This window comes from Scyliorhinus torazame, chromosome 4 (genome assembly GCF_047496885.1).
Source record: "Scyliorhinus torazame isolate Kashiwa2021f chromosome 4, sScyTor2.1, whole genome shotgun sequence".
Lineage (NCBI taxonomy): Eukaryota > Metazoa > Chordata > Chondrichthyes > Carcharhiniformes > Scyliorhinidae > Scyliorhinus > Scyliorhinus torazame.
Genome location: NC_092710.1, coordinates 301,704,405 through 301,720,492, shown reverse-complemented (window position 1 = coordinate 301,720,492; position 16,088 = coordinate 301,704,405). Strand labels below are relative to the sequence as shown.

General features: G+C 45.7%; 1 protein-coding gene across 1 annotated transcript in view; it reads left to right on the top strand.

Moving 5' to 3' along the window:
• cdk19 (cyclin dependent kinase 19) overlaps positions 1–16,088 on the top strand; it is a 509,018-nt gene that overhangs the window by 443,547 nt on the left and 49,383 nt on the right. Inside the window, exon 12 of the mRNA XM_072500031.1 lies at positions 14,337–14,567. Coding sequence (XP_072356132.1) covers positions 14,337–14,567 — 231 coding nt within the window. The remainder of the gene's footprint in view (positions 1–14,336; positions 14,568–16,088) is intronic.

Here is a 16,088-nt window from a genome sequence, read left to right as displayed (position 1 = left end):
CAATATATTTCCAAGTCAGGGTGGTGAGTGACCTGGATAGGAACCTTCAGGTGGTGGGGTTCCCAGTTATCCGCTGCTCTTGTCCTTCTAGATGGTAGTGGTCGTGGGTTTGGAAGGTGCTGCTAAAGGAACCTTGGTGAGTTACTGCAGTGCATCTTGTAGATAGTACACACGGCTGCCACTGTTCGTCGGTGGTGGAGGGTTTGGATGTCTGTGGAAGGGCTAGTAATCAAAAGGGTTGCTTTTTCCTGGATGGTATCTCGTTTCTTGAGTGTTTTTGGAGCTGCACTAATCCAAGTGTCATGTGAGAGTACCTTTGAGACATGGATGTTTAAGCAATGTACCTTTAAAAAAACAGTGATGTCAGAGAGTGGGTGGAGCTGAGGTCAGGTCAGCCATTTTGCAGTTTAGTTTTGCAGTTTGAAAAGAGCTTGGGAGTGTCTGTATTTGCAGTGAGCTGGATTGGAAACATTTTTCATTTCATTTGAGAAGGTAGCTAAACAAATGAAATAGCCACAGGACATGTGGGTGTTACTGATTCAAACAAAGCTGGTAGGTAGAGCTAGTGAAGTGTTTGCATCACTACCGGAGGAGGTATCTGGAACTTATGAGGAGGTGAAGAAATCCATCTCAAGTGCATATGAGCTAGTGCTGAAGCTTACAGACAAAGGTTTAGAAATTTAAGGAAAGAATTTGGTCAAAACAAACATACAGTTTGAAAGACACAAACAGAGTAATTTTGATAGGTAGATAAGGGCTTTGAAAGTAGACCAAGCGTATGAAGCTCTCAGAGAAATAATACTTTTGGAGGAGTTTAAAAATTAAATTCCTGATGTAGTGAGAACTCATGTGGAAGAACAGAGGGTTAAAACTGCGAGATTAGCAGTGGAAATGGCAGATGATTATTAATTAGTTCCGACATCAGTTTCAGCCGGCGAGGGATAGAAACTGGGGACATGAGAAATACTGAAGTGGTAAAAGTAAAGGTGATCTGATGGGAGACAATAAAGAGAGTGTGCCTCAGATTAAATAAGAAATCCAGGAGGGTGGAAAAGAAATCAAAAGTTTCAGATGTTTTCACTGTAATAAACTAGGCCATGTAAAGTCACAGTGTTGGTGGTTGAAGAAAAGCACTGGGAAGGCTGACGTAGTTAAACAGGATAAGACAGTGGGGTTTGTTAGAGTGGTAAAGGAAAGCCCAAGGGAAGCGAAGGAAATGCAAACGGTTGTACAGCCTGTTCAAGAAGTAATTGTTAAGAAGGTGCCAGATGTCTTTAAAGAATTTACTTGTGTGGGTAAAGTTTACTCATGTGTATCAGGAGGAGCAGGTAAAGCAGTCAATCTTTAATGGTAAGAGATGAGGAATTATGTAGTTTGGGAAGAACATTGGCAGAAAAGGTGGCGATATGTGGAATTCAGGGTGAGAGGAGTAGCGTTCCATTATATAAGGTAAGGTTGAAAAGTCCAGTGAAGAGTGGTGAAGTGGTAGTAGGAGTAATAGATAAACTATCTTGTCCAGGAATACAGTTTATCTTGGGTAATGATATTGCTGGATCGCAGGTGGGAGTGATGCCTACTGTGGTTGATAAACCAGTGGAAAATCATTCAACTGAAGTGTTGAAGGACAAATATCCTGGGATTTTTCCGGATTGTGTAGTAACAAGGTCGCAAAGTCACAGGTTAAGACGAGGAGAAATCAAGGAGTGAAGATGAAGTTGAAGTGCAATTATCGGAATCGATTTTTGATCAGATGGTTGAAAAAGAACAAGGACGACTTCCGGGTGCGGCGATGACCAGCTGAGTCGCACGTTTCGGCAGCTCCCTGTGAAACGGACTTTTGGGCTCTTGATAGGAGCCCCAACGGCAATTTTAACGGCTGAAATCACCGTGCGGTAAACCAGAAGGGTGTTCCCCCTGGACACGGATGGAAAAAGGAGAGGAAAGTGGCCGGATTGCAGCGGATCCTTTGGAACAACGGCAAGGAAGGCAAGCAGAAACCAAGATGGCGTCGGAAGGTGGCAGTTTCATATGGGGCCCTGAACAACAAGAGTTTTTGAAACGCTGCGTGGAGGAGATAAAAAAGGAAATGAAGAAAGAGTTGTTGGCCCCGATATTACAGGCGATTGAAGGGCTGAAAGAGGAACAAAAGACCCAGGAGCAGGAGCTTCGGGTCGTGAAGGCGAAAGCAGCAGAGAATGAAAACGATATACAGGGCCTGGTGGTGAAATCGGAGATACAGGAGGCACACCAGAAACGATCTGTGGAGAGGTTGGAGGCACTGGAAAATAACGCAAGGAGGAACAACTTGAGGATTCTTGGCCTTCCTGAAGGTGTGGAGGGGGCGGACGTCGGGGCATATGTGAGCACGATGCTGCACTCGTTAATGGGAGTGGAGGCCCCGACGGGTCCGTTGGAGGTGGAGGGAGCATACCGAGTTATGGTGCGAGGATCGAGAGCAGGAGAAGCTCCCAGAGCCATAGTGGTGAGATTTCTCCGTTTTAAGGATAGAGAAATGGTCCTTAGATGGGCGAAGAAAACTCGGTGTAGTAAATGGGAGAACGCGGTGATCCGCGTCTATCAAGATTGGAGTGCAGAGGTGGCGAGAAGGAGGGCGAGCTTTAATCGGGCCAAAGCGGTACTTCACAAAAAAAAGATAAAGTTTGGAATGCTGCAACCGGCAAGACTGTGGGTCACATATCAAGGGAGGCACCACTACTTTGAGACGGCGGATGAAGCGTGGACTTTTATTGTAGAAGAAAAATTGGAATGATTGGACTACGAAAATGAACGTTTGGACAAAGTGGTGGGACGAGTGGGGGGGGGGGCGAAGAGGGATTGTATGATTAATCCTGCGGTATGGTAACTTTTCTTTCTCCCACAGGTGGTGATGGGGGGAGGTGGGGAGGGAGAGGAGATGGGGCGTTGGCCATGGGAGGCGGGGCCGAGGGAGAGGCGCGGGCTTGTTTCCCGCGTTATGATAATTATGGCGGGAATAGAGAAGCAGGAAGGAGGGGGCGCCGCACGGGGCGAGCCGTGATCACGGGGGGAAGCCGAGGTCAGCCAGAGTTTGCTGACTTCTGGGAGCAACATGGGGGGAGTAATTACGCTAGCGGGGGGTCTAGCGGGAGGGGGGGGGGAGGGGGGAATTACTGGGTTGCTGCTGCTGGGGAAAGGGGGGAGTGGGTACGGGAAAGGATGGGCGGGGGGGCACCGTCTGGGAGAAATACAGCTGCGTGGGAACTGGGCGAGAAGCTGGAAAAAGATGATGGCTAACCGGCAAGGGGGGGGGGGTGGGAAGCCCCCCAACTCGGCTGATCACGTGGAACGTGAGGGGGCTTAACGGGCCGATAAAGAGGGCACGAGTACTCGCACACCTTAAGAAACTTAAAGCAGATGTGGCCATGTTACAGGAAACGCACCTGAAACTGATAGATCAGGTTAGGTTGCGCAAAGGATGGGTAGGGCAGGTGTTCCATTCGGGGCTGGATGCGAAAAACAGGGGGGTGGCTATATTAGTGGGGAAGCGGGTAATGTTCGAGGCAAAGACTATAGTGGCGGATAACGGGGGCAGATACGTGATGGTGAGTGGCAAATTACAGGGAGAGATGGTGGTGTTGGTAAACGTGTATGCCCCGAATTGGGACGATGCCAATTTTATGAGGCGAATGCTAGGACGCATCCCAGACCTAGAGACCGGAAAGCTGATAATGGGGGGAGACTTTAACACGGTGTTGGAACCAAGGCTGGATAGGTCGAAGTCCAGGACTGGTAGGAGGCCGGCAGCAGCCAAGGTGCTTAAGGATTTTATGGAGCAGATGGGAGGGGTGGACCCGTGGAGATTCAGTAGACCTAGGAGTAAGGAGTTCTCGTTTTTCTCCTATGTCCATAAAGTCTATTCACGCATAGACTTTTTGTGTTGGGTAGGGCATTGATCCCGAGGGTGAGGGGAACGGAATATACGGCTATAGCCATTTCGGATCATGCCCCACACTGGGTAGACTTGGAGATAGGGGAGGAAACAAGAGGGCGTCCACCCTGGAGAATGGACATGGGACTAATGGCGGATGAGGGGGTGTGCTTAAGGGTGAGGGGATGCATTGAAAAGTACTTGGAACTCAATGACAATGGGGAGGTTCAGGTGGGAGTGGTCTGGGAGGCGTTGAAGGCGGTGGTTAGGGGGGAGCTGATATCAATAAGGACACATAAAGGGAAGCAGGAGAGTAAGGAACGGGAGCGGTTGTTGCAAGAACTTTTGAGGGTGGACAGACAGTATGCAGAAGCACCGGAGGAGGGACTGTATAGGGAAAGGCAAAGGCTGCATGTGGAATTTGACTTGCTGACCACAGGCACTGCAGAGGCACAATGGAGGAAGGCGCAGGGTGTACAGTATGAATATGGAGAGAAGGCGAGCAGATTGCTGGCACACCAATTGAGGAAAAGGGGAGCAGCGAGGGAAATAGGGGGGGTGAGAGACGAAGATGGAGAGACGGAGCGGGGAGCGGAGAGAGTGAATGAAGTGTTTAAGACATTTTATAAAAAATTGTATGAAGCTCAACCCCCGGATGGGAGGGAGAGAATGATGGAGTTTTTGGATCGGCTGGAAATTCCCAAGGTGGAAGAGCAGGAAAGGATGGGATTGGGAGCACAGATCACGGTAGAAGAAGTGGTGAAAGGAATTAGGAACATGCAGACGGGAAAGGCCCCGGGACCGGACGGATTCCCAGTTGAATTTTACAGAAAATATTTGGACTTGCTCGCCCCGCTACTGACGAGGACCTTTAACGAGGCAAAGGAAAGGGGAAAACTGCCCCCGACTATGTCAGAAGCAACGATATCGCTTCTTTTAAAGAAGGAAAAGGATCCGCTACAATGCGGGTCCTACAGACCAATCTCCCTCCTCAATGTAGATGCCAAGGTCTTGGCCAAGGTAATGGCAATGAGAATAGAGGAATGTGTCCCGGGGGTGGTTCATGAGGACCAAACTGGGTTTGTGAAGGGGAGACAGCTGAACACGAACATACGGAGGTTGTTAGGGGTAATGATGATGGCCCCACCAGAGGGTGAAACGGAGATAGTAGTGGCGATGGATGCCGAGAAAGCATTTGATAGAGTGGAGTGGGATTATCTGTGGGAGGTGTTGAGGAGATTTGGGTTCGGAGAGGGGTATGTTAGATGGGTGCAGCTGTTGTATAGGGCCCCAGTGGCGAGTGTGGTCACGAATGGACGGGGATCGGCATATTTTCGGCTCCATAGAGGGACAAGGCAGGGATGTCCTCTGTCCCCATTACTGTTTGCACTGGCGATTGAGCCCCTGGCGATAGCGCTGAGAGGTTCCAAGGGATGGAGGGGAATACTTAGGGGAGGAGAAGAACACCGGGTATCTTTATATGCGGATGATCTGCTACTATATGTGGCGGATCCAGCGGAGGGGATGCCAGAAATAATGCGGATACTTGGGGAGTTTGGGGATTTTTCAGGGTATAAATTGAACATGGGGAAGAGTGAGCTGTTTGTGGTGCATCCAGGGGAGCAGAGTAGAGAAATAGAAGACCTACCGTTGAGGAAGGTAACAAGAGACTTTCGTTACCTGGGGATCCAGATAGCTAAGAATTGGGGCACATTGCACAGGCTAAATTTGACGCGGTTGGTGGAACAGATGGAGGAAGATTTCAAGAGATGGGATATGGTAGCATTGTCAATGGCAGGGAGGGTGCAGGCGGTTAAGATGGTGGTCCTCCCGAGATTCCTCTTTGTGTTTCAGTGTCTCCCGGTGGTGATCACGAAGGCTTTTTTCAAAAGGATAGAAAAGAGTATCATGGGTTTTGTTTGGGCCGGGAAGACTCCGAGAGTGAGGAAGGGATTCTTACAGCGTAGTAGGGATAGGGGGGGGGCTGGCACTACCGAGCCTAAGTGAGTATTATTGGGCCGCTAATATTTCAATGGTGAGTAAGTGGATGGGAGAGGAGGAAGGAGCGGTGTGGAAGAGATTAGAGAGGGCGTCCTGTAGGGGGACCAGCCTGCAGGCTATGGTGACAGCCCCATTGCCGTTCTCACCAAGGAACTATACCACGAATCCGGTGGTGGTAGCTACACTGAAGATTTGGGGACAGTGGAGACGACATAGGGGAAAGACCGGAGCACTGGGGGGGTCCCCGATAAGAAACAACCATAGGTTTGCTCCGGGGGGAATGGATGGGGGATATGGAATGTGGCAAAGAGCAGGTATAACGCAATTGAAAGATCTATTTGTGGATGGGAAGTTTGCGAGTCTGGGAGCGCTGACCGAGAAATATGGGTTGCCCCAAGGGAATGCATTCAGGTACATGCAATTGAGGGCTTTTGCGAGGCAACAGGTGAGGGAATTCCCGCAGCTCCCGACACAAGAGGTGCAGGACAGAGTCATCTCAAAGAAATGGGTGGGGGACGGTAAGGTGTCGGATATATATAGGGAAATGAGAGACGAAGGGGAGACTATGATGGACGAACTAAAAGGGAAATGGGAAGAAGAGCTAAGGGAGGAGATTGAGGAGGGGATGTGGGCAGATGCCCTAAACAGGGTAAACTCGTCGTCCTCGTGCGCCAGGCTAAGCCTGATTCAGTTTAAGGTATTACACAGGGCACATATGACTGGAACACGGCTCAGTAAATTTTTTGGGGTGGAGGATAGGTGTGCGAGGTGCTCGAGAAGCCCAGCGAATCATACCCATATGTTTTGGTCATGCCCGGCACTACAAGGGTTTTGGATGGGGGTGACAAAGGTGCTTTCGAAAGTAGTAGGAGTCCGGGTCGAACCAAGCTGGGGGTTGGCTATATTTGGGGTTGCACAAGAGCCGGGAGTGCAGGAGGCGAAAGAGGCCGATGTTTTGGCCTTTGCGTCCCTAGTAGCCCGGCGCAGAATATTGCTAATGTGGAAAGAAGCCAAGCCCCCGGGGGTGGAGACCTGGATAAATGATATGGCGGGGTTCATAAAGTTAGAGCGGATTAAGTTCGTCCTAAGGGGGTCGGCTCAAGGGTTTACTAGGCGGTGGCAACCGTTCGTCGAATATCTTGCGGAAAGATAGATAGGGGAGAACAAAGAAGGCAGCAGCAGCGGCCCAGGACTTGGGGGGGGGGGGGGGAGGGATGGGGGGGGATGGGGGGGGGGTGGCCTGAGACAAGGCAGTTGCCAATTAGGGCTAGTTTTTATTTTTTGTTATTTAATATTTATTTATTTATTGTTGTTTTTGTTTAAATTTAAAAAGGTCATTATTATCTGTATTGTTACAATGTTGTGTAAAGGATGCACAATGTACTGTGTTGGTTGACCAAAAATTTTCAATAAAATATTATTTAAAAAAAAAAAGAAAAAGAACAAGGACAGGTGGAGAATGTGGCAGATATTTTTAGTTCAGGAAAATTGGTGGAGATACAACAGAAAGATGTAGAAATAAAATGGATATATCAGAAAGCATATACGGAAGAGGAATCTGAGAGTATACCAGAGTGTTATTACCGTAAAAATGATGTCTTGATGAGACAATGGAGACTTATACATATGCAGGTGGATGAAATGTGGGCAGACATTCATCAAGTAGTATTGCCGGTAGGGTATAGAAAGGAGGTGTTGCGAGTTGCACATGAGGTACCAGTGGGAGGTCATTTGGGAATAAGGAAAACTCAAGCTAAAATCCAGAAATATTTTTATTGGCCTGGACTACATAAAGATGTAGTTAAATTTTGTCAATCATGTCACACATGTCAAGTGATAGGGAAACCTCAAGCAGTGATAAAACCAGCGCCCTTAATACCCATTCCAGCATTTGAGGAACCTTTTACAAGGGTCCTAATCAATTGTGTAGGAACGCTTCCTAAAACAAAAAATGGGAATCAATATCTTTTGACTATAATGGATGTGTCTACTAGGTTTCCAGAGGCCATTCCAGTATGTAATATTACAGCTAAAAGGATTGTGGAGGAGTTACTTAAATTCTTTACTAGATATGGACTACCCACAGAAATTCAATCGGATCAAGGAACGAATTTTACTTCAAAGTTATTCAAAGAAGTTATGGATAGCTTAGGAATAAAACAATTTAATCAACTGCGTACCATCCAGAATCGCAGGGAGCGTTAGAAAGGTGGCATCAGACATTAAAGACAATGTTGAGGGCGTATTGTCAAGATTATCCAGAGGATTGGGATAAAGGAATTCCATTTGTATTTGCAATTAGGGATGCACCTAATGAGTCTACCACATTTAGTCCTTTTGAACTAATTTTTGGTCATGAGGTAAGAGGAATACTTAAATTGATTAAGGAAAAATTGGTAGGTGAGAAATCGGAAATTACACTATTGGATTGCGTGTCAAATTTTAGGGAACAATTAAATAGAGCAAGTGAATTGGCTAGATAACATTTGAAAGTTGCACAAAATGAGATGAAATGGGTAGCGGACAAGAAATCCAAAGTTCGTAGTTTTGCCAGTGGGGATAAAGTTTTAGTGTTGTTACCAGTGGTAGGGGAGCCTTTAAAAGCTTGGTTTTGTGGACCGTATCAGATTGAAAGAAAATTAAGTGAGGTGAATTATGTGGTAAAAACACCAGATAGAAGGAAGACTCACCGAGTGTGTCATGTGAATATGCTTAAAAGGTACTTTGAAAGGGAAGGAGAGAAAAAGGAGGTTTTAATGATTCTAACTCAAAGTGACGAACCAACTCAAGATGACTGTGAATTTGACATACCTCAAATTAAATTGGAAAATGAGGATGTTCTCAAAAATTGGGATGAATTGTTAAGTTACTTTCCAGAGGAAAAACAAACTGACCTGAAAGAGTTATTGATATCACATGGGCAAGTTTGTAGAGATAAATTGGGAAGTACTAAAATGGCTATGCATGATGTAGATGTGGAAAATGCTGTTCCTATCAAACAACATCCATATAGACTTAAAACTTTAAAATTGGCACAGGTTAACAGAGAGATTGAGAGTATGCTGAAGAATGGCATAATTGAAGTGGGTTGCAGCAAATGGAGCTCACCCATAGTGATGGTACCTAAACCAGACAGTACCCAACGGTTGTGTGTGGACTAACGAAAGGTGAATGCAGTTACAAGAACGGACTCTTATCCTATCCCATGTTTGGAGGATTGCATTGAGAAAGTGGGACAATCCGCTTTTATTTCCAAATTGGATTTACTGAAAGGTAACTGGCAAGTACCTTTATCTGAAAGGGCGAAGGAGATTTCAGCTTTTGTGACTCCAGATGGTATATACCAGTTCAAAGTTATGCCATTTGGCATGAAAAACGCCCCAGCAACATTTCAACGGTTAACTAATACAGTTGTTTCAGGATTACCCAATTGTGCGGTATACATCGACGATCTGGTAGTTTTCAGCCAGACATGGAAAGAACATTTAAAACATCTGAGGAAGTTATTCGATCAACTTCAGGAGGTGGGTTTGGTGATAAACCTAGCCAAAAGTGAATTTGGAAAAGCCCAAGTCACTTTCCTTGGCCATACAATCGGACAGGGTCGAATGGTCACACGGGATGTGAAAACGAAAGTTATTGGGGAGTTTCCGATACCCTCGACACGACGGGAAATAATGCGATTTCTTGGTATGAGTGGATTTTACCGGAAATATGTATCAAACCTTAGCAGTGTGGTCGCTCCACTGACGGACTTGCTCAAGAAGCGTAACAAATTCCAGTGGACAGCGGAGTGTCAACGAGCATTTGACGGCCTGAAGGCTGTGTTAACCACTGCTCCTGTGTTAGCCACCCAAATTATACCAAACCATTCAAAGTGGCTGTTGATGCGAGCGATATGGGCGTAGGTGCGGTGCTTCTACAAGACGACGACAAAGGGCTGGAGCGGCCTGTTGGTTATTTTTGAAAGAAATTGAATTCTCACCAGAAAAAGTATTCGACGATTGAGAAGGAGACTTTGAGTTTGGTGCTGGCTTTGCAACATCTTCACATTTATGTGACCAGCAATCCGTCTGACACCATTATATATACCGATCATAATCCTTTGACGTTTTTGGAGCGATTCTGGAATAACAATGCAAGGTTGTTTCGCTGGAGTTTGTTGTGACAGCCATTTCATTTAAAAATAGTACATGTGGCAGGACGGGAAAATGTGATAGCTGATGCTTTGTCACGAATGTGATCAATTGAGAAGGTTTTCGGTTGGCGGAAGAAGAACAAAGAAAAATGGACTATATTATTATACCTGTTTGCGTGTGTTGTTTTAAAAAAAAAAGTATATTTACTGTGTACATTTCTTAGTGGATGGTGCAAAAGTGAAAAATGAAACCATCTTGAAGTTGATGGTTTATTTTTTTTTCTTGGGGGGAGGTGTCATGTGAGAGTACCTTTAAGACATGGATGTTTAAGCAATGTACCTTTTAGAAAACAGTGATGTCAGAGAGTGGGTGGAGCTGAGGTCAGGTCAGCCATTTTGAAGTTTAGTTTTGCAGTTTGAAAAGAGCTCGGGAGTGTCTGTGTTTGCAGTGAGCTGGATCTCTGCCATGAAAGACTATCTCTGGATCATTTGGGTGATTTAAACACATAAAGCCTTTAACCTGATGTGATTCTATTTAAAGGTGTTAAGTCTCTTGGAAGTTTGAAGGAACATTTTGAGGTATTATTTACTGTTGCAATATTTTCTGAGTTATCTTTGAAGTAAGGGGTGTTACGAGATCCAATGTTTGTTTAAGATGTTGAGTTGAGTTCATGGAATAAACATTGTTTTGTGTTTAAAAACCCACATGTCCATAATTGTAATCCCACTCCTAGGGAAAAAGCCGTGTGTTAGGAAAAGCAACAAATACATTAAAGGGAGAGGTTGGTTGAACTCCATGATACATTTTGGGGTTCTGAAAACGCCTCGCCCATAACACAGGCAAGTGGAGAATATTCCAATACCCTCCTGACTTTGCCTTGTAGATGGCGGACAGGCTTTGGGGGATCAGGAGGTGAGTTACTCGCTGCAGAATTCCTAGCCTTTGACCTGCTCTGGTAGCCACAGTATTAATATAGCTAGTCCAGTTCAGTTTCTGATCAATTATAATCCCCAGGATGTTGATTGTGGGGGATTCAGCAATGGTAATGCCATTGAATGTCAAGGGGCGATGGTTAGATCATCTGTTGTGGGAGATGTTCATTGCCTGGCACTTGTGTGGCTTGAAAGTAATTTTCCACTTGTCAGCCCAAGCCTGGATCATGCTACATCTGACTGCTTGTAAGTTCTTAAGATATAGGAGCAGAATTAGGCCATTTGGCCCATCGAGTCTGCTACGCCATTCGATCATGGCTGATCTCATCCTGGCCTTAACTCCACCGTCCTGCCCATTCTCCATAACCCTTCAATCCATTACCAATTAAAAATCTGTCTCACTCCTCCTTAAATTTATTCACTGTCGCAGCATCTACCACACTTTGGGTAGCGAATTCGACAGATTCACAGCCATTTGGGAGAAGTAGTTTCTCCTCAAATCTGTTTTAAATTTGCTACCTCTTATCCTCGGGCTATGACCTCTCATTCTGGAACAGGCATTGTCAAACTCAGGGGCGGGTGTCAGGAGGGTCGCGCAGCCGATCATTGCGGCGCTCCCGATCGTGCAAATCTGCGCGCAACAGCCGCAGCAGCCGGCTTTTAATAATGCTAGCGGCGAGTGGCCTTCAAAATGGCCAGCAATAGATTTTTAAAATGTGGCCGCACTGCGCATGCGTGCCCGATCATCGGGCACGCATGCGCAGTGTGGCTGCATTTTTTTTTATATGGTCGCAGCTTTTTTCTTTCAAGCTCGGGGGGCCAGAGGGACAAAGGGACCATTGGGGCCAACGGGACCCAAAACCATTTCCTCCATTTTTGTCAGCAACAAACAAGGTAAGAGAAAATGGTGGGTCGCGCAGGTCGGCCGGCGTGGGCCGCAAAGGTCGGCCGGCGTGGGCCGCAAAGGTCGGCCGGCGTGGGTCGCGAAGGTTGGCTGGGTTGGGTCCCGAAGGTTGGACGGTTGGTAAAAATGGGTCCCCGGAAAAAAAGTTTGATAAACACTGTTCTAGAATGCCCCATATGAGGAAGCGTCTGCTCCAGGTCTATTTTACCATCTTGTATATCTCAATTTGATCTCCCCTCATTCTTCTAAACTCTAAAGAATATAGGCATCTCTGCAATCAACATAGTGAACCTCCTCTGAACTGCCTCCAATGCCACTACATCTTTCCTCAAATGAGGGGACCAAAACTGTGCACAATACTCCAGGTGCGGTCTCAACAATGCAACAACACTTTCTTACCTTTATACTTTATTCCATTAGCTATAAATGTTAACATTCCATTTGCTTTCTTTATTATCTGCTATACCTGCATGCTAGTTTTCTTTGACTCATGAATAAGGACCCCTTGATCCCTCTGCATCGGAGCCCCCGAAGTCTCTCCCCATTTAGATAATAAGTGGCCTTTCCATTTTTACGACCAAAATGCATGACCTCACATTCATCCATGTTAAATTTCATCTGTCACATTTTGGCCCACTCTCCTTACCTATCTATGTCCATTTGTAAGGTTCTTATTTCCCCCTTTCAACTTACCGTCCTATCTATTTTTGTGTTGTCTGCAAATTTGGCTATAGAACCTTACATACCTGTATCCATGTCGTTTATATAGATTGCAAATAGCTGGGGCCCAAGGACCGAACCCTGTGGCCACTAGTTACATCTTGCCATCCAGAGAAAAAACTATTTCACCCGACTCTCTGTCTTCTGTCCGTCAGCCAGTATTCTATTCAAACTAATAAATTACTCCTAATCCCATGTGATCTAATGTTGTGAATTACTCTTCTGTGCGGCACCTTATCAAACGCCCTCCAGAAGTCTAGATTTACTACATTGACAGGATCCCCATTATCCACTTTGCTTGTTACATCTTCAAAGAACTTCTTGAAAATATAAATGTTTTGGCCTCAACTACTTTCTCTGGCAACAAATTCTACAGGCTCACCACTCTCTGGGTGAAGAAATTTCTCCTCATCGCTGTTCTTAATGGTCTACCTCGTATCCTCAGACTGTGACCCCTGGATCTGGACAACCCCACCATCAGGAATATCCTTCTTGCATCTACCCTGCATAGCCCGGTTAAATTTTATTGCTTTCTTTGAGATCCCTCCGCATTCTTCTGAACTCCAGCAAATGCAATCTTAACCAACTCAATCTCTCCTCCTGCCATCTCAGAAATCAGTCTGGTAAACCTTCTCAGCACTGCCCCTGGGCAAGCACATCAAGAGGGAAGCCCTCAACTGGTTAAAAGGTGTTTGGATATGCATCTCAAGTGCCCTTACCTGCAGGGCTGCAGACTAAATGCTGGGAAGCGGAATTAGGCTGGGTGGCTCGCTTTTCAGCCAGCACAAACATGATGAGCCTGATGGAAGGGCCTGGAAGAAGGCAAAGCCTGGGTGTGAGGGGTCTCTGACAATGCTGTCTGCCTTCCTGAGGCAGCGGGAGGTGTAGACAGAATCAATGGGAGGGTGGCAAGCTTGTGTGATGCGTTGGGCTGAATTCACCACAGACTGCAGTTTCTTGCGATCTTGGACCGAGCAGTTGTCATGATTCTATGAATACAAAAAAGTCACTTCAGAAATTGGGATTAAAGAATAAAACAATTACTGTTTCTTATTGTGCCTAAAATCTTGACCTTAATTTTATGTCGACTTTGAGCCCATATAATTATAGGTCAGCTCTTGGAACATGGGTCATAATACATTCAGGTGCAGAGATCAATACGGGAATAAAAAGTATGGGTGCCCAAGTTTCTTCAATCTTTTATGGCAGGTACCTGGGTTATACCCCTATTACCCATATCTCTGGGTATAAATACACAGAAAACTCCAAGAAAATAGGCAATTTATTTTTAGTAAGAAGGCGATGGAACAGATGTAACAGGTTACCACTAAAGGTAAATGGTACAGAAAACCATGGCCTTTAAAATCCCTGTTAGGAAAGATGATCTAATAAAAGCAATGGATCTATGAGGTTTAAATCGGTATGCTATATTAACCAGTAATCTTCTGTCAAAACATTGTTGCATTGTTACTATCGCATGTTGGAAACTTGCACATACTTAGCTGTTAGCAAGCAATATTTGTGGCTTTAAACTTCTAGGTCTCTGACACAGTCAGGCCCCTCAAATTCATGTCCCTTTGATGAATGATTACAGTCAATGCTGAAATTACTGTGTATCTGCGGTTCATTGTGTTTCCTCAATGCAGGACTAAGATAGTGTGTATACATTATCCCGGCAATGAGGCTGTTGGGATTGTGGATAGATTAATTACTCTCTACATTATCTTGAATAGCAGATTCAGCAGCACCAGCAGCAGACAACACAACAGAATCAACAGCAACAGCAAGCGCCCCAACAAAACAGCACCCAGACAAATGGAACTGCTGCTGGAGGAGGAGGCGGTGGAGGAGGCCTACAACATAACCAGGACAGCAGTCTCAATCAAGGACCTCCAAACAAGAAACCTCGATTAGGTACATCATCAACAACCTCTGGTGGATCGGCCATGCCAACTGATTACCAGGTAATTGCAATCTGGGCAACTGTTGCTTATCAGAATTGCACTAAGAGTTCTTCTCACACTGTCTAAGCATTTGATTTTTTGAAAAACTATGCTATAATTATTATTTGAAAACATGAAAGTGTTCAGCAGTAAACATAGCAATGCATTGTAAGTGTTCTAGAATCAATACTCTGCGAAGAATATTGATTAATTACAGCAAACAAATAAACAAACAAAGAACAAAGAAATGTACAGCACAGGAACAGGCCCTTCGGCCCTCCAAGTCCGTGCCGGCCATGCTGCCTGACTAAACTACAATCTTCTACACTTCCTGGGTCCGTATCCCTCTATTCCCATCCTATTCATGTATTTGTCAAGATGCCCCTTAAATGTCACTATCGTCCCTGCTTCCACCACCTCCTCCGGTAGCGAGTTCCAGGCACCCATTACCCTCTGCGTAAAAAACTTGCCTCGTACATCTACTCTAAGCCTTGCCCCTCTCACCTTAAACCTTTGCCCCCTAGTAATTGACCCCTCTACTCTGGGGAAAAGCCTCTGACTATCCACTCTGTCTATGCCCCTCATAATTTTGTAGACCTCTATCAGGTCTCCCCTCAACCTCCTTCGTTCCAGTGAGAACAAACCGAGTTTATTCAACCGCTACTCATAGCTAATGCCATCCATACCAGGCAACATTCTGGTAAATCTCTTCTGCACCCTCTCTAAAGCCTCCACATCCTTCTGGTAGTGTGGCGACCAGAATTGAACACTATACTCCAAGTGTGGCCTAACTAAGGTTCTATACAGCTGCAACATGACTTGCCAATTCTTATACTCAATGCCCCGGCCAATGAAGGCAAGCATGCCGTATGCCTTCTTGACTACCTTCTCCACCTATGTTGCCCCTTTCAGTGACCTGTGGACCTGTACTCCTAGATCTCTTTGACTTTCAATACTCTTGAGGGTTCTACCATTCACTGTATATTCCCTACCTGCATTAGACCTTCCAAAATGCATTACCTCACATTTGTCAGGATTAAACTCCATCTGCCATCTCTCCGCCCAAGTCTCCAAACAATCTAAATCCTGCTGTATCCTCTGACAGTCCACATCGCTATCCGCAATTCCACCAACCTTTGTGTCATCTACAAACTTACTAATCAGACCAGTTACATTTTCCTCCAAATCATTTATATATACTACAAACAGCAAAGGTCCCAGCACTGATCCCTGTGGAACACCACTGGTCACAGCCCTCCAATTAGAAAAGCATCCTTCCATTGCTACTCTCTGCCTTCTATGACCTAGCCAGTTCTGTATCCACCTTGTCAGCTCACCCCTGATCCCGTGTGACTTCACCTTTTGTACTAGTCTACCATGAGAGACCTTGTCATAGGCCTTACTGAAGCCCATATGGACAACATCCACTGCCCTACCTGCATCAATCATCTTAGTGACCTCCTCGAAAAACTCTATCAAGTTAGTGAGACACGACCTCCCCTTCACAAAACCATGCTGCTTCTCACTAATACGTCCATTTGC